General features: G+C 42.9%; 1 protein-coding gene across 2 annotated transcripts in view; it reads left to right on the top strand.

The window, feature by feature from the left end:
• Positions 1 to 23,998, top strand: part of LOC143982097 (3 beta-hydroxysteroid dehydrogenase type 7-like) — a 137,514-nt gene that overhangs the window by 45,671 nt on the left and 67,845 nt on the right. For both annotated transcript variants that reach the window (XM_077480519.1, XM_077480520.1), the window contains exon 4: positions 1,612 to 1,720. In XM_077480519.1, coding sequence (XP_077336645.1) covers positions 1,612 to 1,720 — 109 coding nt within the window. The remainder of the gene's footprint in view (positions 1 to 1,611; positions 1,721 to 23,998) is intronic.

A 23,998-nucleotide genomic window follows, 5' to 3' on the forward strand; every position in this document is an offset into this window, starting at 1 on the left:
TCCCCATCAGAGTGTCCCATTTAATGAGGTTCCCCCATCGCAGTGCTCCCTTACATAGGGTGTCCTCAAAAAAATCACATGTGCAGAAGTATTCAAAGCCTTTGCTCAATACTTTGTTGAAGCACCTTTGGCACCAATTACAGTTTCAAGTCTTTTTGAGCATGATGCTACATGCTTGGCGCACCTATTTTTTGGACAGTTTCTCCCATTCTTTTTTGCAGCACCTCTCAAGCTCCATCAGGTTGGATGGGGAGCGTCGGTGCACAGCCATTTTTAGATCTCACCAGAGATGTTCAATCAGGTTCAAACCTGGGCCCTGGCTGGGCCAATCAAGGACATTCACAAAGTTGTCCCATAGCCACTCCATTGTTATCTTGGCTGTGTGCTTAGGGTGTTGTCCTGTTGGAAGATGAACCTTCGCCCCAGTCTGAGGTCCAAAGCACTCCTGGAGCAAGTTTTTATCAAGGATGACTCTGTACATTCATCTTTTTTAAACTCAATTCTGACTAGTCTCCCAGGTTCCTGCCCCTGAAAAAATCCCCACGGCATGATGCTGACACCAACATGTTTCACTGTAGGGATGGTATTGGCCAGGTAAAGAGCGGTGCCTGGTTTCCTCCAGACATGGCGCTTGCCATTCAGGCCAAAGAGTTCAAGAGAGTCTTTCAGGTTCCTTTTGGCAAACTTCAGGCGGGCTGTCATGTGCCTTTTACTGAGGAGTGGCTTTTGTCTGGCGCTCTACTATACAGACTTGATTGGTGGTGTGCTGCAGAGATGGTCGTTCTTCTGGAAGGTTCCCCTCTCTCCACAGAGAAACGCTGGAGCTCGTGTAAGAGTGACCATCAGGTTCTTGGTCACCTCCCTGATTAAGACCCTTCTCCCTCGATTGTTCAGTTTGGCTGGGCGGCCCGCTCTAGGAAGAGTTCTGGTGGTTTCAAACTTCCATTTACGGATGATGGAGTCCACTGTGATTATTGGGACCTTCAATGCTGCAGACATTTTTCTGTACCCTTCCCCAGATCTGTACCTTGATACATTCCTGTCTTGGAGGTCTACAGACAATTCCTTGGACATGGTTTTGTCTGTGCTCTGACATTCACTGTTAACTGTGGGACTTTTCATAGACAGGTGTGTGCCTTTCCAAATCATGTCCAATCAACTGAATTTACCACAGGTGGACTCCAAGCTGTTGAACCATGTCAAGGATGATCAGTGGAAGCACATGAGCTGAATTTAGAACATCATGGCAACGGCTGTGAATACTTATGTACATGTGTTTATTTTTATTTTTTTATAAATTTGCAAATATTTCAAACAAACTTCTGTCATGTTCTCATTATGGGGTATTTATTTGTAGAATTTTGAGGAAAATAATCAATTGAATCCATTTGGAATAAAGCTGTAACACAACAAACTGTGGAAAAAGTGAAGCGCTATAAATACTTTCCAGATGCACTGTATAGAGGGTAAATCATCTCAATAGGGGCACAGACAGCACTAAAAACCTGACTGAGGTTTGGCTTAAGATCGTTTTTTGAGAGTAGCTACAGTGATTACCTAGAAAACAGAACCTCTATATTAAATGTTTTTTGTCACTTTTTTTCTTTGCAGGGACAGAGAATGTTCTAAAAGCTTGTCTGGCCTCAAATGTCCCCTACTTACTGTACACAAGCTCAATAGCTGCAGTTGGACCAAACAAAAATTTAGATCCTATGGCGGGGTAAGTCTTTAAAGAGTGTTCTCAGCACCTCCACATTTTAGCTATCATTGTACAGAACTTCTGAAGGCTACATAGTAACAATAGGGGGTCACTCACACTGCACCATCACCATTCACACAACGCCTTGTATTTTTCAATTATTTGATTGCATGAGGTGGAGATTAAGATGTCAGTGCCCTGTCTTTCCAACATGTCCAATTAGAGCTAACCTTGTATTCATTTAAAAAAATACAAGACTTTCAGTACATGGTGGTGATGCAGAGTGAGTGACCCCCTGCTGCAAATATGCAGGAATAGAGATGGACGAACTTCCGACGGGACGTTTCGTGAACGCGAACCGATATACCAGTCCTTTCGGGGACCTTTGTGAACCAAGTAGCTAGTGATGTGCAGACTGTACCTCAGTCCCTACACTGATAAAGGACTGCTGCAGAATAGGGCAGCAGTCAGCACAGCCCTGCACCAGCACCCTATATATTGTACAGCTATACCAGTCCTTACAAGGACCTTTGTGGACCGAGTAGCTAGTGATGTGCAGACTGTACCTCAGTCCTTACACTGATAAAGGACTGCTGCAGAATAGGGCAGCAGTCAGCACAGCCCTGCACCAGCACCCTATATATTGTACAGCTACTGTATACCAGTCCTTACAAGGACCTTTGTGGACCGAGTAGCTAGTGATTTGCAGACTGTACCTCAGTCCCTACACCGATAAAGGACTGCTGCAGAATAGGGCAGCAGTCAAGTATAATATTCTTTCTATATTTGGAAGAAAGTATATTATATGTGTAAAACCCTATATACTGTACTACACCTATACCATACCAGTCCTTAAAAGGACCTTTGTGGACCTAATAGTAACAGCTAGTGATTAAACTGACTGTCCCTGCTGCGCACAGCGTCCTGTCCCTCTCTGCACTGACAAAAGACAGGCTGCTGCAACAAACACTAGCACAGCAGTGCACTCAACCCTATATCCTGTACTACACCTATACCATACCAGTCCTTAAAAGGACTTTTGTGGACCTAATAGCTAGCGATTTGTGTCACTGCAGTCTCTCCCTGCTCCACACAGCAACCTCTCCCTATAGTGACACAAGAAAGAATGTAAAATGGCCGCCAGATCAGGTCTTTTTATAAGTTAGGGTGAATGTCCAATTGTCCATGTGCTGAAATGTCTCCATTGGCTGTCCTGTACCCCATGATGGATGTGTCATCATGGGTCAAAGTTCTTTCACACTGTAAACACATATGTCTGCCGGGCGAACAGCGGGAATAGTCTGCCGATCGGGTGAATTGCGAAAACGCAAAATTCCCCACGAAACGACCGCCGGGCGAACAGTTCGGCCATCCCTATGCAGGAAGGCCGTAAGGCTGGGGATTCACACTGGGGAATGCAGTGGCTCACAGCAGGAGTCCGGTGCTGTTCCATTCACCGTTTTAGGTCACATTTCAGCCCAAATTTTGGGCTGAATTTGAACCTAAAATGGACCAAAATCTCAGAATCTACTGCTTTGCAAATTGGAAATGGAGAAACAAGCATTTAATTCGCAATAGTGTGAATCCAGCCTCACACAATACTTCTGCAATAAAGCAGAATTCCAAGCATTTTGTTTGTATTAACTCTCATGAGGCATATGCCACCTCCAGGATCACTGGCCTTTATCACTTACAGTTTCATCATTGCTGTATAGCATAGCTTTCACTATACTTTCAGTGATGTGACTAAGATAGATGCAGGTCTAATATACAGAAGTGACACTGACGTTTTAGATCCTTCTTTCACATTGTTCATTCACAGAACGCCTTGTATTCTGTGATCACGGTCCTTTATTCACATGTGCTGTTAGCTGGCCTTCAGTGGCTAATCCTAAAAATCTCTCCATTTTTTTTTTAAATACAAAGAAAATATAGAGGAAGTATGTGAAAATGTGAAAATCACATTAAAAAAATTACCATATTTAACACGCACAAGCGTATAGCACGCACCTTAATTTTGGGAGGGACGTTTGAGGAAAAATACATCAATTTTAAATAAAAAATGGAAGGAAAATAAGGGTCAGTGCCCAGCAATACAGCTTCGCCATTGCCCATCTGCAGCCTCGCCATTGCCCATCTGCAGCCTCACCATTGCCCATCTGCAGCCTCACCATTGCCCATCAATGCAGCCTGATCAATGCCCTTCTATAGCCTAACAATTGCCCATCAATGTCCATCTACAGCCTCACAATTGCCCATCAATATCCATCTACAGCCTTACAATTGCCCATCAATGCAGCTTGATCAATGCCCATCTGCGGCCTCACCATTGCCATTAATGCAGCCTGATCAGTGCCCATCTGCAGCCTCAACTCAGATTACCGCTTCCTCGGAGGGGACAGGGAGGTTGGGACGAGCGCCGTCAGATTACATACAGCGAGAATCTCCTGATTAATCTACGGCCTCTTTAATACAAAGTCCCGCCTCCTGGACCGGCTTCTATGATAGACGTAACATTGGTCCAATGCCGCCCCAGGAGATGCGACTTCCTATTACAGAGGGAGCTGAGTAAATGGGAGATTCTCACAGTATAAAATCTGGTGGTGCTCGTCCTGCCCCCTCTCCGGGTTCCCAAGCCCAAATTGCAGTATCGGCGTATAACACGCACACACTATTTGCACCCGACTTTCAGGGTGAAAAGGTGCGTGTTGTATGCCAATAAATACAGTACTTTATAGTGAACACTCAACAGGTTTGACCCCCACACTAAAGTCTAAATTTTCCTGGATATTTAGATTATGAATCTTTGCAAAAATAGTTTTTTAATGCAAACTTATCATAAAAGAAGTATATAGGCTACCATTTCTATATTATCCCCCCCCCCCTCCCCCAATTGATGTTTCGCTAAAATGCCTACCAGATTCCACTGACCTGGAAATAGTATAAAACATAGGACATTGTGAATTCTGGCACTCGTTTCTAAAATTCCTTTAGCACATACTTGTTTTAAGGCGCACACAGACAGGCATTTTCCAAAGGGGAACACCAATCATTGCCCCTATACTTCTTTTGTGACAGGTGCTCTTTAAGTTGACTCCAGATTAGATTTCCTTCAACACTATATTTTCTGTGTTACCATCTGGTTCCAATAACTATTTTGCTGAAGCTAATCAAACTAGTTGTTCATTAAACTAGGTCTGTGCCGCTGGCCATTGACCCTTCAAAAAGTATGTGATCATTCTGTTAAAGGGATTCTACAAGATAACATTTTACCATTAACTTAATATGTTACCTAGCTACATAGGCTGAAAAAAACACATTACCATCAAATTCAACCACTTATATTAAAAGAAAATCTGACATCCTCAAATTCCCTGACATCTGGTTGATCCAGAAACAAGCAAAGAATCCTAATGTTTTCCCGTCTGAATAAACTCTGAAGGTTTTTCCGACGGAGTTCCGGCGGAATTCTGCTGAAACTGTCTTGCGCACACACGATCACACCAAAGTCCGATCGTCAAGAACGCGGTTACGTACATCATGTACGATGGGACTAGAAAAAGGAAGTTCAATAGCCAGTAGCCAATAGCTTCTGTTTCGTACTTGCTCCAGAGCATGCGTCGTTTTTGGTCCTTCGGAACAGCATACAGACTAGCGGTTTTACAGATAGGAATTGGTTCCATCGGAAATATTTAAAACATAATCTATTCCTAGGTCTGTCAGATGAGCATACACACGATCGGAATATATGATGAAAATCTTCCGTCTGACTTTTTCTCTCGGACATTCCACTCGTGTGTACGTGGCATAAGTGTGTGGTTTAGTTTTCATGTGGTGCTCTCTCCCTGGATCAACAATTTGCTAGTTTTTAAAAAAAATAAAATAATAAAAATGCACTTGTACAATGTATAAAAATACATTCACATGTAATGTTCCTAATGTACATTTAGGAAGACCTCCAAACGTTTTTTTTTTTTTTTTTTTTTTTATCTGCTGCAATCAATTCCCATGTTAGGAAACTCCATGTTATGTACTGCCCTTACAGTAAAGAATCCTCTCTGTATGTGAAAAATAAATGCTTTTATGTACACAATGTCTTTAAACAAATTTCCATGCTGCATATTTTTTTTTTTATAGACTACTAATATATCTCACAAAAGTGAGTACACCCCTCACATTTTTGTAAATATTGTCTTACATCTTTTTATGTGACAACACTGAAGAAATTACACTTCGTTACAATGTAAAGTAGTGAGTAAGGATGAGCCGAACGCCGTCAAAGTCAATGGGACACGAACGTGAAGAATCAAAAATGCTCATTTTAAAGGGTTATATGCAAGTTATTGCCATAAAAAGTGTATGGGGACCTGGTTCCTGTCCCAGGGGATATGTATCAATGCAAAAAAATGTTTTAAAAACTGAAGTTTTTTTCAGGAGCAGTGATTTTAATAATGCTTAATCACTTCAATACTGGGCACTTTTCCCCCTTCCTGCCCAAGCCAATTTTCAGTTTTCAGGGCTGTCGCTTTCTAAATGACAATTGTGCAGTCATTGCTACACTGTAGGCAGCACTGATGGGCACTGATAGGTGGCACTGATTTACACTGATAGATGGCACTGATGAGCATTACTGATTGGCAGGCATTGGTGATGGGCACTGATTGGCATCAGTTGTGGGCACTGATTGGCATCCCTGGTGGCCAAGGGTGGCATATCTGGTCATACAAGTGGTGTGCATCCCTGGCGGCATCTCTGGTGGTCCTGGTGGCTTCCCTGGTGGTCCTGGGTGGGCATCCGCAGGGGGGCGGGGCTGCACGGATAATCAATCAGCGCAGACCCCACCTGTCAAGGGAGCAGCTGATCGGCTCACCTCTACTCATGTCTGACAGACGCGAGTGAGGAAAAGTCAATACCTGGCTTTTCCTGTTTACTCCGTGATCAGCTGTGATTAGTACCACCGGGTGCCCTCCAGCTATCTTGATCACGTATATGACGTCCGATCAGGATAACTAAACCACTTTGCCGACATAATTTTGCTATATGGTGGCGGCAAATGGTTAAAGTGAAACAATAAAGATTAAATATTCCTTTAAATATGTTGCCTGGGGGGTCTCCTTAGTCTGCCTGTAAAGCAGAGCATCTTTCCCATGTTCATAAGAGTACCACAGCAAAATTACATTTCTAAAGGAAAAAATGTAATTTAAAACTGCTTGCGGCTGTAATGTATTGTTGGATCCCAGCAATATAGATAGAAATAATTGAAAAAAATAGCGTAGGCTCCCCCCCCCCCCCCCCAGTCCATTACAAGGTCCATTGGGTCTGGTATGAATATTAGGGGAAACCATGCAGCAAAATGTAAAAAAAAAAAGAAATGGCATGGGGGTCCCCCCCAAAATCCATACCAGAGCCTTATTTGAGCACACAGCCAGGCAGGCTGCAGGAAAAAGGGGGGACGAGAGAGCCCCCCTCCTCCTGAATTGCACCAGGCCACATGCCTTCAACTTGGGGAGGGTGCTTTGGGGTCCCCCCAAAACACCTTGTCCCCATGTTGATGGGGACAAAGGCCTCTTCCCCACAACCCTTGCCCGGCAGTTGTGGGGGTCTGTGGGTGGGGGGGGGGCTTATCGGAATATGCAAGCTTCCTTTAACAAGGGGGCCCCCAGATACCGGTCCCCCCTATTTGAATGGGTATCGGGTACATTGTACGCCTACCTATTCACCAAAAAAAGTGTTAAAAAAGTAAAATGACAGCAGACAGTTTTTGACAAGTCCTTTATTGAAAAGAAAAAGTGTCCCGCGATGTCCATTCATCTTCAACCAGAGCGCAGAGGACCGGAAAAAACTCAGAAATGCTTAACCTCCATGGGAGGCATCCCCATGTCTGCAGCCTGTTCACAATAACACCTGTTATATAGCTGAGGGCGGGGCCACCCAGTGACGTAAACGGGTGACCCCACCCCTTCTGACATGTAATGTCACATGACTTCAGAGGGGGCAAGGTCATCCATTTACATCACCAGGTGGCCCCACTCTCAGCTATATAACGGCTGTCATCGTGAACAGACTGCAGTCTCGGGAACGCCCATGGAGGCAGAGTATTTCTTTTCTTTTTTTCGGTCATTGGCACTGCGATTGAAAATGGATTTACAAAAAAAAAAAGAATGGAAATAACACTGGTAAATCGTCTCAAGACCAGGACAGCTGCAATATTAACATGGCCAAAGGAGGTGTGGATACCAGACTCAAGAGGAAAAGAAAAGCACAAAAATCCAAAGTTATTGGTAAGCATCCAAAATTAATCAGACAAAGGATGCAGAGTAAAAAATTTAAACATTCCAATTTTTTGGACCCCAGCACACAGACAGGCGCTGCACCCGGATTTAGGATACAGCGTTTTTCAACACTATTTGGGATATCCCCCATTGGGCATTTTTTTCTATTAGCTGAGGAGACTCTAATGCCCTGTACACACGGTCGGAGAATCTGTCGGAATGCGTCTTATCGGACCGTGTCGTCAGATAATCCGACTGTGTGTGGTATGCATCGGACTGATTCCGTCCGAATCTCCGTCCGACCGGTCGGACCTAATCCGATCATGTGTAGAGCATTTTCATCGGACCATGTGCCATGCATGCTCACATTCAAATTCCGACACGAAAGCGCTCGTTCAGGTAAAACTACTGCTCGTAAGCGATATAGCACATTCGTCACGCTGCAATGTTAAAAAATCATTCATCAAGTGCATTCTCTTGTTCTTTACAATGCTGCAAGAACCAACTTCTTTTGATGCTCATAGTCACACACACTTCTCCCGAACGGACTTCATTACTCTTTTTTAACCATTTCAGCAATACAATTTTAATTTGCGTCACATCTACACAATATTTGATTTGTTTTTTTATTTTTTAGATGTTTTTTTTCCTAAAAAATCTCCTTTAAAGACACTGCTCATTTCTCCTTATTTTTTAATTTTTATTTTTGGGTGTAAACTTACAACAACATTATTGCATTTTTTATATTTTCTTTTTCTTTTTTAATCTACAGGAGGTTGTTTAGTGTTGGTACCCCTTGTTATTTATTTCACTTTGTATTTTGGAAATGTACCTGCCTGCTCACAAATAAACTCTACTTTTTGAAGGAAAACACATTACACAAGTATTTCATCAAACAAAAATAAAATTTATTTTGTTTGCTCAAAAATAAAACTAGGAACGCAGCACTGGAGAAACTTCTTAACTTTGGTGCAGCCTTTGGCCCCCAGGGCAGACATGACTAAATGAGATATAAAAAAAATGGTGGCCTGAGGAGTACATATCTCAGGGAAAGAAGTCTGCTCCTGAAGTCCTAGAGAGCAGGAAATTCAGATGCCATTTCTGTCCCCAGGATGTGGATCTTCAGGAGGCTGCATCTTCTGGCACACCAGACTCAACCCAGGCCATCACTCTCTGGTCTTCCTTTGTGACTTCCCACCAGCCTTCCAGGCTGTGGCTGGGCTCCTGTAGCTGGGGCAGGAGGAAAAGTAGGGTGTTGGTGGACCTCCTGGCTGCCACTTGCCACAGCCTCCCCCCGACTGAGGTCTTCCTGTGTATGAAAAGGGGACATAGTTTTAGTTTTTTGATCATCAATCACAACATTTTGTGCTCCTGGCTTTTGCTATTTGAATGTTACCAAATAGAACAGACTATCTGTCTGACACCAGCATGTTTCTTTCCCGTCCCAATCATTTTTGGTCACTACTGTCTATTGAGATGTAAACCACTTGGAGAAATCTCAACTTACTGATTAATAAGAACATCTAGTTAACACCATAAAATGTAACACAAGAAATATGTTCAACAATGCAATACCGGTCTCAAGCTGGTCCCCACCACATGGTGCTGCCTGGAAGGCCCAGGTTGGGTTGGACATCAGAAGCCTCAGCTGGGGGTGAAGGATGCCTTGGAGGAAGCCTGGAGAGTGGTAGCCTGAGTGGTGGCCTGGGTACCCCTTGGTCTACCAGAAAATGCAGCCTGTCAAAGTGCACCATCCTGGGGTAATAAACAGCATCTGGATCTCCTGCTCTCAAGGACTCCAGGTGCTTCTTTCTCTCCCTGAAATATGTAAGCTTCATGGCCACAATTTTGCGAGATATGTCATGTCTGCCGTGGGGACCCTGATCTGCACCAAAGCAAGCAGTTTCTCCAGTGCTGCGTTCCTCTTTGATCTGTCATTATAAAACTTGTTGTGGAACTGCCACAGGCAGGGCATCTCCATGTAGAGCTCGAGAAATAGCCCCATAAAGTTGGCATTGTTGAATGGGTCCATTTTGTCTGCAAGACACAACACAAGACAAACCCTCCAAATACTAATAATGCAATTAAAATCCCTCCTAATCTTGTCCCAACATCGGCCTAGATACAAGCAGTCTAGTCTAGTGAAGCACAAAGTTAAAAATGTTACCTTCGTTTCGACGTTCGCCACGTCCGTGACTGACACTCTCCTCCCAGATCGTACGGACGATACACATGTGTGGCGTTTTATATACAGTGCGCATGCGTGAAACTCTGCCCGCCCCTGACGTTCTTTCCAGACTATTCCCCGCCCCTTCGCTTCCCACGCAGTGGGGAGAGCACATGGCGGAGAGAACGCAGGTGCGCACTAATAGTTCCACTAACGAGGAGGAGGGTGAGGAAAGCCCGGAGCCTGAAACGTCCCGATCCAGGAAGACGAGATTTAAGGCCTCAAATATGTCTTTTGGAGAGATGTTGGAGATGGTCGACATATTGAACAGGACCGACTATGATGGGAAGTATGGACCTTACCCAAACCCAAATATCAGAAAGGCCAAGATCATGAATAAAGTTGTGAAGAGTCTTCTGAAGAATTTTGGGGTACGCCGATCCAAGGATCTACTGAGAAAACGCTGGTCAGACCTGAAACTGAGGGAGCACGAGCAGTACCCAAGGATCAAGCGTGTTCTTAAAAAAAGTAAGTAGTTTTCGTGTGTTCATATGATTATTCTTGCTTGCATACTGCTCCATGTGCTTTGATTTCATGTTGTGCATTTTAAAATGGCCACTTTCAAGGTCATGGTTTCGTTCGTTCGTATGAAACATCATTCTGCAGGGAAGTATTCCAGCTTAACAAAGTGTCCCCAGTAATGTTCTCACCTTGTAACTCAGCCCAAAAACACAATTGTACCACACTTCCAAGCAATGTTTCAGATTCCTATTTCTGCCCTCTGTGTGCTAATTAATCTTTGTTTACATTCTCATAGGGGAGAGAATACTCGGCAAGTATGAGGACACCAGGGACCACACCCCTCCCAAAGAAGGGCAACTTCCAAAAGAAGAAACAGAGGAGCAGGAGCATGAGCAGGAGGAGGAGGAGGAAGGAGAGATTGTGGAGGTTGGACAAATTGTCACCACAACAGGTGAGTGTCGGAGAACACAGCTTCTGGTAAGCTCATCAATGTATATCACCATATTTGGATTACATGGTGTGTTTGTTTTTTTTCTAGGTGATGTGGAGGAAGATTCCCGTTTTACCAGTGAAAGTGCCCAGATCTTGATCGGGGAGATAATGGGGTGGAATAGGGATTTGGAAATTGTACAACAAAACATCAATGATGTTAAAAATAAAATGAACCTCATTGATGTTTTGGGGAGAGTGTGAAAACGAAAAAACTAGATAGGGTTTTAGTTTTGCTTTTTAACATAAAAATGTTGTATTTTGCATAATTAAAAATTTGGAAGATGCACAGAGTGTGTAAACATGCGCTATCTCCCATCGTGGGGGATCAATGTACATGTTTTGTGGAAAGTGTCTGAGATGAAGGGGTTGCAGCCCCAAAGCATGTACATTGATCCCCCATGATGGGAGATAGTACATTTTTACACACTGTGTGCATCTTCCAAATTTGGAATTTTCAGGGGTGACACCCCATGTGATGAAGGCAATATCAGCCCAGTTTGTACATACTCATGTCTGATATTGTCTTCACTTTTCCAAGTTGAACTTTGTAAGTTCCTGTGTTCTGTTTTTTACGGTTTGATACATACCTGTTTACACAAAAAAACAAGTTAAAAAAAAAAATATGATTAAACTCTGTTTTGGATACCCAAAATATCTTGGTTTGTTGTAAAAACCTTTACTAAACGCACATATGAATGTGCTTGTATTAAAAAGTTGAACTCTCAACAATGTGTGGCTTCCTTTTTCATTGGGCTTAACATGTATTTGTAGTCAAATTTGAGTTTGTGCTGAGAAGGAGTGTGATTTACTAAAGGAAACTCCACTTTGCACTCCAAGTGCAGTTTCAGGTGTACTTTTGCAGTGCACTTGTAGTGCATAGTGGATGTGCCTTTAGTAAAAAGCACCCACAGTGATGTTTAAATTTGGACAATCATGCCATTTTCCTGCCAGGGTGCTGAAAATGAGCATGATTTTGATCAGTAATGCACTACACATTAGTTAACAAAAAGAAGGTGTGTGTGTAGCAGACCCACAACATAATAAGATTATCTGAAGAAGAGACTGTCCCCTCATCTCGCTCTGAACTTGGGTTTGCACTGTTGGTGAAAAAGGCACAACTTTAATAAAAATGGCAAAGTGGGAGGCCACAGTCTGCCATTCCTGTGTCGTTGAAGGACACTGTGTAGTGACACAAGAAAAAAAACTAGTAATTTGACAAATCAACATTGCATGCAGATTAGACACCCACATTTTTGGGCAAAATTAGTATAACATTTTTAGAAATGAGTATTTAAAGCCTAAAGTATAAGGTCCCCTTATGAGAGTCATAACCCCCATCCCCCCCCCCCCCCCATCTGTTGGGCCCTTGCTAAAAAATGAGGGGGGATGTTTAGGACAGGTAACGCTCTCCACTTGATTGAGAGCTGAATGCCTAAATAATTTGTGATACTTTGTGAAGCCCCTCCTTAGTTACACTATTGGCAGCCCACCGGACAGGTAAGAAGTGTCATTATAACAAAATGGAAGGACATTTTGACATTCTGCTATTACATAGCAAGAAAATTAATGTGTTTAAAAAAAAAAATAGCATTTGAAAGTATTGAGGCAGGCCCTTACACTACATGCTTTGGTGAATTTGTCCATAAATGTGATCATGAAAAAGGTATTTTGAGTGTGTATTGGGTTGGGTCAAGTCATCAGATAGAAGATTGCTATCAGCTGAGGTGGCAGTTGGGGAGAGGGGGGTTCCTAATGAGTTTGGCCCAACTCTAAAAAAAAACAAAAAAGGTCACTTTGCATGAATTGAAGCACACACATCACATTTGTAGAGATTTTAGCGGGTGTTTAGGGGAAAACAATACTATGGAGCTGCCAAAAGACATTGTTAAGTGACTAGACTATAGTTTTAGGGGCCAAGAAGAGCATGGTGGGGAAGTTAGTGAGGCAAATCTGCATGAGGACAAAGGGGCAGAGCATATGAATTAGAGCATATTGCAATGATGGTAATTAGGGAATGAGGAAAGAAATGCAAGACATTAGCAATCATGAAATACATAGAATGTGATGTTTAAGGCTAAAACTTAGCATAATATAGTCCTTCTGCAGGAGCTGAATGATGGCAGAACAGGTCTCTGTAATAATGATCCCCAGAGCCTGGGGGGAGATGCCTGTAGAGAACTTGAGGTCCTGAAGGCTTCTCCCTGTCGCCAAGTAGCGCAACGTGGCGATGAGCCTCTGCTCCAGAGTGATGGCTTGCCGCATGCAGGTATCCTGCCTGGTGATATAAGGGGTGAGCAAAGCCAGCAGACAGTGAAAAACGGGGTCCGTCACCCTGAGAATAATCCAGAACTGATCAGGATTATTCTCGCGGATCTCACGGAGCAAAGGCATGTGGGAGAACTGGTGACGCTGGCGCAACCAATTCTTGGTCCACAAACGCCTCCCCTCCCTGTTCATGGACTGGGCTTGTGTCAAAGTCAAAGTAAGAACCCCTGCACATCACAAACTGTACGATGAGTACGTAGACAAAACATGTTTGGAAAACGGTCGGCTGGTCAGAACGGACACCAGAAAGCACTGATAAACAGCAAGGCCTGAAAGGACGACCTGAATAGCAGAAGCAAGGAGACAATAAAAAATGCCTTTCAAAGCGTACTAGACCAAGATATAGTCCACAATGAGAAGCAAATACTTAATGACTGCACGCACTGATTATCAGATACGCAAAGACAAGCACAAACTGAAGAGCGGTAGCGATCTGAATCACTAATCTGAAAAGCGCGAATCGTCTCTCACCAAACTTCTACTAAAACACGAGATCAGCAGAAGGAGCCCAAAGGGTGCTGGACGTGGTGCTGAACTTCTTTTTTCTAGTCCCGCCGTACACGGCTTACGTCACCGCTTTCTTGGCAACCGCGAAATCAGACAACTTGGCCCGACCGTGTGTATGCAACAGTTTCGGACACAATCGGTCGGACTAAATCCGAAGGGCAAAATCCGACGGATTTGGTTGCCAAAATCTCCGACCGTGTGTACGTGCGCTAAGTCGATTTTTGAGTGGATGCGTGGAGTCAGGCGTGAAGTCGCACAATTCCTATTTTTAACCATATGGATACTCATGTAGTGTCAATGAATTAAATGCAAGTGAACCATATCTGTGGTAAGGTTGAAGGTCCAATTTGGCGGTGGTGATACAAATTACTAACCATTTTGGATTCTGTAATTCCTCAGATGTAATTCTCTCTGTATGAACACCTGATGAAGGAAAGAATTTCTGAAACGCATTGATTCAGGGATATCTTACCACTATCTCATTGATGTTTTTTTTCAAAGTATATCCATATTTATGCTAATTATGTACAAGTATTATATGTATTTATTTTTTGATATGTAATAAAATTATTTTCTTTATTTATGTATATTTTTGTTCTTATTTTAGTAGTGCCTTTAAAGTCTCACCTCCGGGTTATTCCCCCTTCCTTTCCACGATTTATTGGGATGTGGCCCACCCGTGGTCAGATCTCTTTTCTATTTAGGCTTTGGTAGTAAATACCAGTCCCCGCTTTTTTCTGACAGTGAATATCTTTCTATTTCAACGGCCATTGGTTTGTACTGATTCAAACTTATTTACTATCACAATTTCTTAATTGTTTTGATTCTGTTTTGTGAATTTGTATTAGTATAAAATATTTTTTTTTTCTGCAGGAATACAGGTCTTTGGCCATGTACACGGGTAGTGATTGGGACAATCTTATGTCTGGATATCTTGGGAATAATTAGCATATTGACTCTGAGGTCAACAGCTTGTTTCTAATGCCGCGTACACACGATCAAACAATCCGGTGGAAAAGTCCGGCAAACTCAAGTCCGCCAAACAATCCCCCCGTGTGTAGCCTCCGGCACACTTTTTTGACCCGAAAGTACGGCGGACTTAGAATGCCGTGTTGCACATCAATCTTCCCGCCGGACTCGCATTTCGGCGGACAATCCGGCCGTGTGTGTGCCAGTCCACCGTACCTTTGAAATGAGCAGACTTTTCCCGCCTGGAGAAAAGTCCGCCCATTTTGAGCGGGTCTCCAGGTAGGCGGGGCCCGTGAAGGAGACGTCGCTGGCCCCGCCGCCTGGTATGGACTTAAAGGGGAACCCCAACGCCGAAAAAAATCGGCGTGGGGGTCCCCCCAAGTCCACAACAGACCCTTGTCCAAGCACGCTACCCGGCCGGCCAGGAAAGGGGGGGCGAGCGAGCGCCCCCCCCCCCTGAGCCGTACCGTGCCCTCAACATGGGGGGTGCCTTGGGGAAGGGGGGGCCGCGCGGCCCTTCCACCCCAAAGCACCTTGTCCCCATATTGATGAGGACAAGGGCCTCTTCCCGACAACCCTGGCCGTTGGTTGTGGGGGTCTGCGGGCGGGGGGCTTATCGGAATCCAGGAGCCCCCTTTAATAAGGGGGCCCCCGGATACCGGCCCCCACCCTATGTGAATGAGTATGGGGTACAATGTACCCCTACCCATTCACCTGTAAAATAAAAGTACAAAAAAAACACAACACGCGAGATAAAATACTTTATTGCACAGCTCCGGGGGTCTTCCGTCTTCGGGAGTCTTCTCGCCGGACTCCTCCGCTATCTTCTTGTAGCTCTTTTGCTAGCGGAGGAATCCGGCTTTCTTCCTCGCCGCCGGCCTCTTCTTCCGACTTCGGGGGTCTTGTCCCCCTCTTCGGTTCTTCTGCCGGGCCACCGCGCCTTCTTCTAGCTCTTTTACAGGCGGTGGCCCGGTCTTCTGTCGCCGCCGCCTTCCGTTCTTCTTCTTCTTCTTCTTCTTCTCCAGGAGATGTTGACTCGACGATCTTTCCGGCCGCAATGCCAGGGACGCGCTGCGCTGCCACTTATATAGGGACAAGGGGCGGTGTCACATGGCTTTATGTCACATGGGTTGGTGTCACATGGTGACCCCGCCCCCTTACGATGTCACAGTCCCCATGTGACATCAACCCATGTGACCAACCCATGTGGCATAAAGCCATGTGACACCGCCCCTTGTCCCTATATAAGTGGCAGCGCAGCGCGTCCCTGGCATTGCGGCCGGAGAGATCGTCGAGTCAACATCTCCTGGAGAAGAAGAAGAAGAGGAAGAACAGAAGGCGGCGGCGGCGACAGAAGACCGGGCCACCGCCTGTAAAAGAGCTAGAAGAAGGCGCGGTGGCCCGCCAGAAGAACCGAAGAGGGGGACAAGACCCCCGAAGTCGGAAGAAGAGGCCGGCGGCGAGGAAGAAAGCCGGACTCCTCCGCTAGCAAAAGAGCTACAAGAAGATAGCGGAGGAGTCCGGCGAGAAGACCCTCGAAGACGGAAGACCCCCGGAGCTGTGCAATAAAGTATTTTATCTCGTGTGTTTTTTTTGTACTTTTATTTTACAGGTGAATGGGTAGGGGTACATTGTACCCCATACTCATTCACATAGGGTGGGGGGCCGGTATCCGGGGGCCCCCTTATTAAAGGGGGCTCCCGGATTCCGATAAGCCCCCCGCCCGCAGATCCCGACAACCAACGGCCAGGGTTGTCGGGAAGAGGCCCTTGTCCTCATCAACATGGGGACAAGGTGCTTTGGGGTGGGGGGGGGGGCGCGCGGCCCCCCCTTCCCCAAGGCACCCCCCATGTTGAGGGCACGCGGCCTGGTACGGCTCAGGAGGGGGGGCGCTCGCTCGCCCCTCCTTTCCTGGCCGGCCGGGTAGCGTGCTCGGACAAGGGTCTGTTGTGGACTTAGGGGGGACCCCCACGCCGATTTTTTTCGGCGTTGGGGTTCCCCTTTAAGTCCATACCAGGCAGCTGGGCCAGCGACGTCTCCCCGCCTACATGGAGACGCGCTCGAAATGAGAGGACTTTCCTCCGCGTGTGTGGGCGAGTCCATTCATTTCAAAAGTAGGGCGGATAGTACGGTGGACTTAGTACGCCGTATTAGTCCGCTCAAAAAGTGCCGTGTGTGGGCAAGTAGCCCGTTCGGAAAGTCCGACGGACAGTCTGGCGGGAAGTCGCGGCTTTAAACTCACTAGAACCCTTGAAAATAAATCATCCATGTTTTGGCACATCAAGTCCTTTCAGGACTACATTAAGGATGACATGAATCCCCTGGGATTCAGGGTCCAGATCTTTCCTAATCTGGCATGCAAAAATGCATGGAAAAAAATACTACGCACATGTTCTAAAGACATGATGCAACTTCTTATCATGGGATATGAAAAATGTTCAGGGGTTCTGGGTGGGGATATAGAAGCTACATGTGTGCGGATTCAAGCATTTCAAACACATAAAACATTTGTGGATAGAGAGATAAAACTTAAAAAACATTTTGAAGATTTCAATAAGGATATTCTAACTAAAAAAAGAGGGCAAATATGGTAGGGTTCGATGTGCCTTTGAGGATAATCGTGCCTATAGAGGGAATCAACGATTAAAAATAACAATAAATGTAAAAATCGTAAAGATCATTATTCTGCAATTTCCAAATCATCTTCCAGTCTATCATCTGTTTCCTCACATGTTTCCTCAAAGAACAAGAAAGCACCTTGTCACAATCAAAGCAACAACCGCTCACAGGGACAAAAAGTCTATACTGAAAGTACACCTTGGTGTTCTTTGGTAGTACCCTCGGTTATAGGTAGAGTACTGATTGTGATGATGGGCTCTATTGTTTTTTCCTCTTTGCCTTTTCAGGGAAGTAATGGAAATTCACCTCCTGTTACTAGATCTAGAACTACACAGGGAGTGGAAAGACATGACTCTACCCCTTTAGTGGAAACACTTTTAATCAAATCCACCAATAAAATTTAGTTGAGGGTAATGAAAAACAACTTGCTGGGACAGTTGAAGGACCCAACATGTCTTTCAACATTATTAACCTTTCCTCCTATATACTGACAGAAAATAAAACCCAGATACTTCAAAAAGGTCTAGGGTTTTGCCCGAATGAAAATACGGATAAGTGGTGAAAGATCTAGAATTATTTGCACACAAACTTATGTTGAAAAATATGCATCAGAAACCTCAGGGATCTATCGATTTAACACCCAATGAAAATCAAGCTATTGATCAGTTGGTGTCGCTCTTGGAAGAGAGTGATGCGACTTATCTAATTGATCGTATTGATCTACCTACGGTACTTTCTCTTCCAAAGGGTCAAAACTGAAGAAAAAATCTATACAGTTTCCACCCCCCAATTCTAATCCTGATATCTCCACTTTTCTGAAGTTGGTTAATATGGAGATCGATAAACTTTCCATTCAATACCCGAGGGTAACCAACATCAATACGTCGGATAAGCAGGCTCTCAAAATGTTAAGTGATAATAAATCAATAACCAGCAAGCCAGCCGACAAGGGGGGCAACATTGTCCTGATGGACAATGCCCAATACACCTCTATGTGTTTAAAAATCTTAATGAATAAAAACTGGTACAGGAAGATTACTAGAGACATTGTGGATTGAAATCATCAGGAATATTATTCACTGATTGATTCAGCCTACAACAACAATGTCATTAACAAAACTATGAAATATGGGAGTATATCAAAGTTAAATTTCCGGTTGTACCAACTTTTTATTCCTTACCAAAAGTCCACAAGGACAGTTTAAATCCAACAGGCAGACCCATTATATTGGGAAGGGGATCCATCAGCGAAAATGCAAGTTGATTGATTGATGAATATTTGAAACCCCAAGTTTGCGCTCTTTCGTAAAAGACACAATTCACTTCTTAAAGATTGAAAATCTTGTGGTACCTGATAATGCGTACTTAGTCACCACTGACGTAGAGACCCTCTACAGCTCCATCCCTCACTCAAGGGATTGGCAGCTGTCAAACATGCTATCTATCAAAGAGGGGGTGGTGACTGGGCATAGATATAGATATATATAGTATATCCTGTACCACAACATTTTTACTTTTGATGGTTCCGGCTTCCTCCGGGTACAGGGAGTAGTGATGGGGACTTGTTGTGCCCCATCCTACGCTAACCTGTACCTGGGGGAATGAGAAAATATGTTTTTGAATGATGAAGCCTTATCGATATATATACGGACCATCTTCTCATATGGTTCCGATATATCGATGACGTTTACATCAATGCCTTGACAACATGAATAGAAATCAATTGAATCTCACATTTACGATGTCTTCTAGTCGTAGTGAGATCTCTTTTCTGGATATAATGGTCTCGAGGTGTGAGGATGGCACACTCAGCAGTGGCCTTTTTCGGAAGGCCACTGCGGGTAATACCATATTACATGCTTCAAGTTTCCATCCACAGAGCCTAATAAGAAGCCTAATAAGATTGATACCGTACAGCCAGTATCTTAGGGTGAGAAGAAATTGTACCAATGATGTAACCTTTAAAGTAGAGGCAGATAATCTACATGAAAGATTCCTTCTCAGAGGTTATTCATGTACATCTTTAAAAAAAAGCCTTTAGACTGGCCACATCCCATACTCGACATAAACTTATTTACTCACAGAAACCAGGAATCAGGATAATTCTCTTCGTATCATTACAAAGTATTGTAACCAACATGCAGAAGTGGGAAAAATTGTGTCAAAATTTTGGCATGTCCTAACCATGGATTCCAATCTGGGTAGACTTCTTCCCGTAAGTCCTCTCTATACCTTTAGAAAACTCACATCAGTGGCATCTAGATTAGTAAGGTGTGAATTTTTTTTTTTTTTTTTTTATACCACTCAGTAAGATTTGTTATTTATGGATTCTAATCAGATTAGCTGTCTGAGTCTTATCCTGTATTCTTAACATCATTGTGGCAAAAATTTCATTATCTTTTCCCAATCTCTTTTTTTTTTTTTCTTTTTCTTTTTCCCATAATAAGCTTAATTCAATGTAATATTTTCCATTAAAAAGAGAAAACACATACATATTTAGAGAAAAGGAAAAAAAAAAACCCACAATAAACTTGATATCAACTTGGTTATCGTTGCCAACATATTCTTACTACCTTATCTATTTATTTGACGCCATTATTTGGTTAGATTTTCCCCCACCCACCCTTCCATCTTCTCTCCCATCTGTTGACATACCCCATACCCACTACTCTTTATTCCGTTAATGCTTGAGTATAATGCTTCGTCCTTTTAAATATTCTCCACTTTTCCCACGTTCTGTGGTATTTTATCATTTTATTTTCCTCCATTTTTCTTAGGTATTCCATATTGTTGATATATTCTATTCTTTGGATCCAATCTCTAATCAAGGGTTGCTTCACCTGTAACCAATTTTTTGGTATTAGAGCTTTTGCGGCGTTGAGTAAAACGTGTATTAATGAATTTTGTATACTTCTTTTGTAAAACTTACTCGTTTTTGCATCAACCCCCAAAAACAAACATTCCCCTGGGGTTAAAGGTATTATTTGCCCTGTTATTTTCTCTATATATTCTATTATTTTACTCCAATATTGGTTTATTACTGGGCATTCCCACCAAAAGTGGAATGTCGTTCCCGGTAACCCACATTCTCTCCAGCATAACTTGGAGTTGGATGGTGCCATTCTATGCAATTTATCTGGTGTTAAGTGCCATCTCATTAGGCATTTATAATTTACTTCTATTGATCTTATGTCAAATACAGACTGATATACTGAGTTAATCATTTGGGTCTCGTCAACTTCGTAGCCCAAGTCCCTCTCCCATTTAGCTGTAAATGGGATATGTCCTTGGCCTTCTATTTCCGATAAGCAGTCATATAGCTGCGAGACACAATGTTTAACTGCTATTTTCTTTATACATAATTTTTCCATTGCTGTTAAGCTTTTTTCATTTCTTATTGGTTTTGGGATGGAATTAACGAAGTGCTGAATCTGGAGGTATTCCCAATCCTTCAATATTTGCCAATTATGCTTCGTCATTAAATCTTGTTTTGACATTAACTTCCCCTCCCTTAAGATGTCTTTTAATTGTAAATCCCTCATTCGATTCCCTAGTGATGTGTCGTGTCCTGGTGTAAAAAAACTCGTTCCCTCCAGAGGGATTAGTGGTGAATTATATTGCCATTTATTTTTGCTCTGTATTGTGTCCCATTTTTTTAGTGCCGTTAAAGTGATATCGTGTGTCCTGCTACTAATTGCTCTAAATTTTGGTGGAATCCATATATTTTTTTTTAATTGTGACCCGGTCAGTATTTCCTCCATTTTTGCCCACTTCTTTTTCGTATTTTGATTTGTCCATTCAACCAATCTTGTAAAAATAATTGCTAAATAATATCTGTGAATATCCGGTAGTGCCATTCCTCCCCTATTTTTTTTCCTGGTTAATAAACTAAATTTTATCCTAGGTTTTTTATTTTGCCAAATAAATTTGGAAAATAATGTTCTTATTATATTAAAAAAACATATTGGAATTTTTATCGGAAGCATTTGCAATTTGTATATAATTTTTGGCAGTACCACCATCTTCAGCACATTAATTCTTCCCATCCAAGATATTGTTCCTTTATTCATCTTCATTAATTCCGCTTTGACTTCATTTATCAACGGGATAAAATTAGCTTGATATAACCCCCGAATTGTTTTTGTCAATTTGATCCCTAGATAAGTTATTTCTTTTTTTTCCCATGTGAAAGGGAATTTATGCCGTATTTTTTCTTCCTCATGCAGGTCTAGTCCTATATTCAGGATAACTGTTTTAATTGGGTTTATTTTGAAATTAGAAAGGGCCCCGTAGTCTCTGATCTCCTTCATCATACCTGATAGAGATGTTTGGAGGTTGATCAAATATAGGAGTATGTCGTCCGCGTATGCCGCCACTTTATGCTCTTCCCCCCCCCAGTCTTATTCCTTCTATGACTGGGTTGTTGCGAATTTTTGCTAATAAGGGTTCCAGAGCTAACACGTATAGCAATGGCGAGAGGGGACACCCCTGTCTCGTACCATTCTGCATATCAAACGCGGACGACATACTCCCATTTACCCCCACCCTGGCTGATGGATATGTATATAGATTGTTTACCCATTTTAGCATTTTGGGGCCAAGTCCCATTGACTGTAATGTTTCCATTATAAAACTCCAATCGACTCGGTCAAAAGCTTTTTCTGCGTCGATCGAGACCAGAATCATTGGAGGGTTGGTTTCCTTATCCTTCCCCATTAATAACAGCGTTCGCAGACTGTTATCACGGCCCTCCCTCCCTGGTACAAATCCTGCTTGATCTTCATTGATCAATTCTGGAAGTAGATTTTTTATCCTTGTTGCCAACACTTTTGCGTACAATTTAACATCTGTATTCAAAAGTGCAATTGGACGGTAATTAGAGCAACTCGAAGGATCTTTACCCGGCTTTGGAATTAATATGATATTAGCTAGGAGTGATTCTTTCCTCTGGAGCTCCTCCTCTGCCAGTTTATTCCAGAGTTTGCATAACTGTGGGACCAACAGCTGTTTGAATTTTTTATAATACCTGATGGTAAAACCATCTGGTCCTGGGCTTTTCCCGTTGGGCGTATCCTTTATTGCATACTCAATTTCCTCTGGAGTAATTGGGGCCTCTAAGCTATTAGACATTTCGGGGGTTATCTTTGGTAGGTCTGCCTCCCTCAGGTATTCTTGTATTTTGATTTTCCTGATCTCCTTCTGATTTTCAGTCTCGTTGTTCCTAATTGAGTATAGGGCGCTATAATATGTTTTGAACGCGTTTGCTATTTCTGATGTTCTGTATTTTATTTCACCATTTGCGTTTTTGATTTTTTCTATATGATTAACCACTTTCAGACCGGACCATTTTGCTGGTAAATGACCAGAGGTCTTTTTACACTTTGGCACTGCGCTGCTTTAACTGGTAATTGCGCGGTCATGCAATGTTGTACCCAAACAAAATTTGCGTCCTTTTCTTCCCACAAATAGAGCTTTCTTTTGATGGTATTTGATTGCCTCTGCGATTTTTATTTTTTGCGATATAAACGTAAAAAGACCGCAAATTTTGAAAAAAAATGATATTTTCTACTTTTTGTTATTAGAAAAATCCAATAAACTCAATTTTAGTCATACATTTAGGCCAAAATGTATTCAGCCACATGTCTTTGGTAAAAAAAAAGTCAATAATTGTATATTTATTGGTTTGCGCAAAAGTTGTCACATCTACAAACTAAGGTACGTTTTCTGGAATTTACGCAGCTTTTAGTTTACGACTGCCTATCTCATTTCTTGAGGTGCTAAAATGACAGGGCAGTACAAAACCCCCCCAAATGACCCCATTTTGGAAAGTAGACCCCCTAAGGAAATTGATAAGAGGCATGTTGAGCCCATTGAATATTTTATTTTTTTGCCTCAAGCGATTGAATAATGACAAAAAAAAAATTTTTTTTTTTTTTTTACACAAAGTTGTCACTAAATGATATATTGCTCACACATGCTATGGGCGTATGTGAAATGACACCCCAAAATAAATTCTGCTGCTTCTCCTGAGTACGGGGATACCACATATGTGGGACTTTTTGGGAGCCTAGCCGCGTACAGGGCCCCGAAAACCAAGCACCGCCTTCAGGCTTTCTAAGGGCGTAAATTTTTGATTTCACGCCTCACTACCTATTACAGTTTTGAAGGCCATAAAATGCCAAGATGGCACAAAACCCCCACAAATGACCCCATTTTAGAAAGTAGACACCCCAAGCTATTTGCTGAGAGGCATGTTGAGTCCATGGAATATTTTATATTTTGCCACAAGTTGCGGGAAAATTACAAACTTTTTTTTTTTTTTTTTTTTTTTCACAAAGTTGTCACTAAATGATATATTGCTCATGCATGCCATGGGCATATGTGAAATGACACCCCAAAATAAATTCTGCTGCTTCTCCTGAGTAC

This window comes from Lithobates pipiens, unplaced genomic scaffold (genome assembly GCF_037356315.1).
Source record: "Lithobates pipiens isolate NorthernLeopardFrog02 unplaced genomic scaffold, aLitPip1_a1.2 Scaffold_16, whole genome shotgun sequence".
Classification (NCBI taxonomy): domain Eukaryota; kingdom Metazoa; phylum Chordata; class Amphibia; order Anura; family Ranidae; genus Lithobates; species Lithobates pipiens.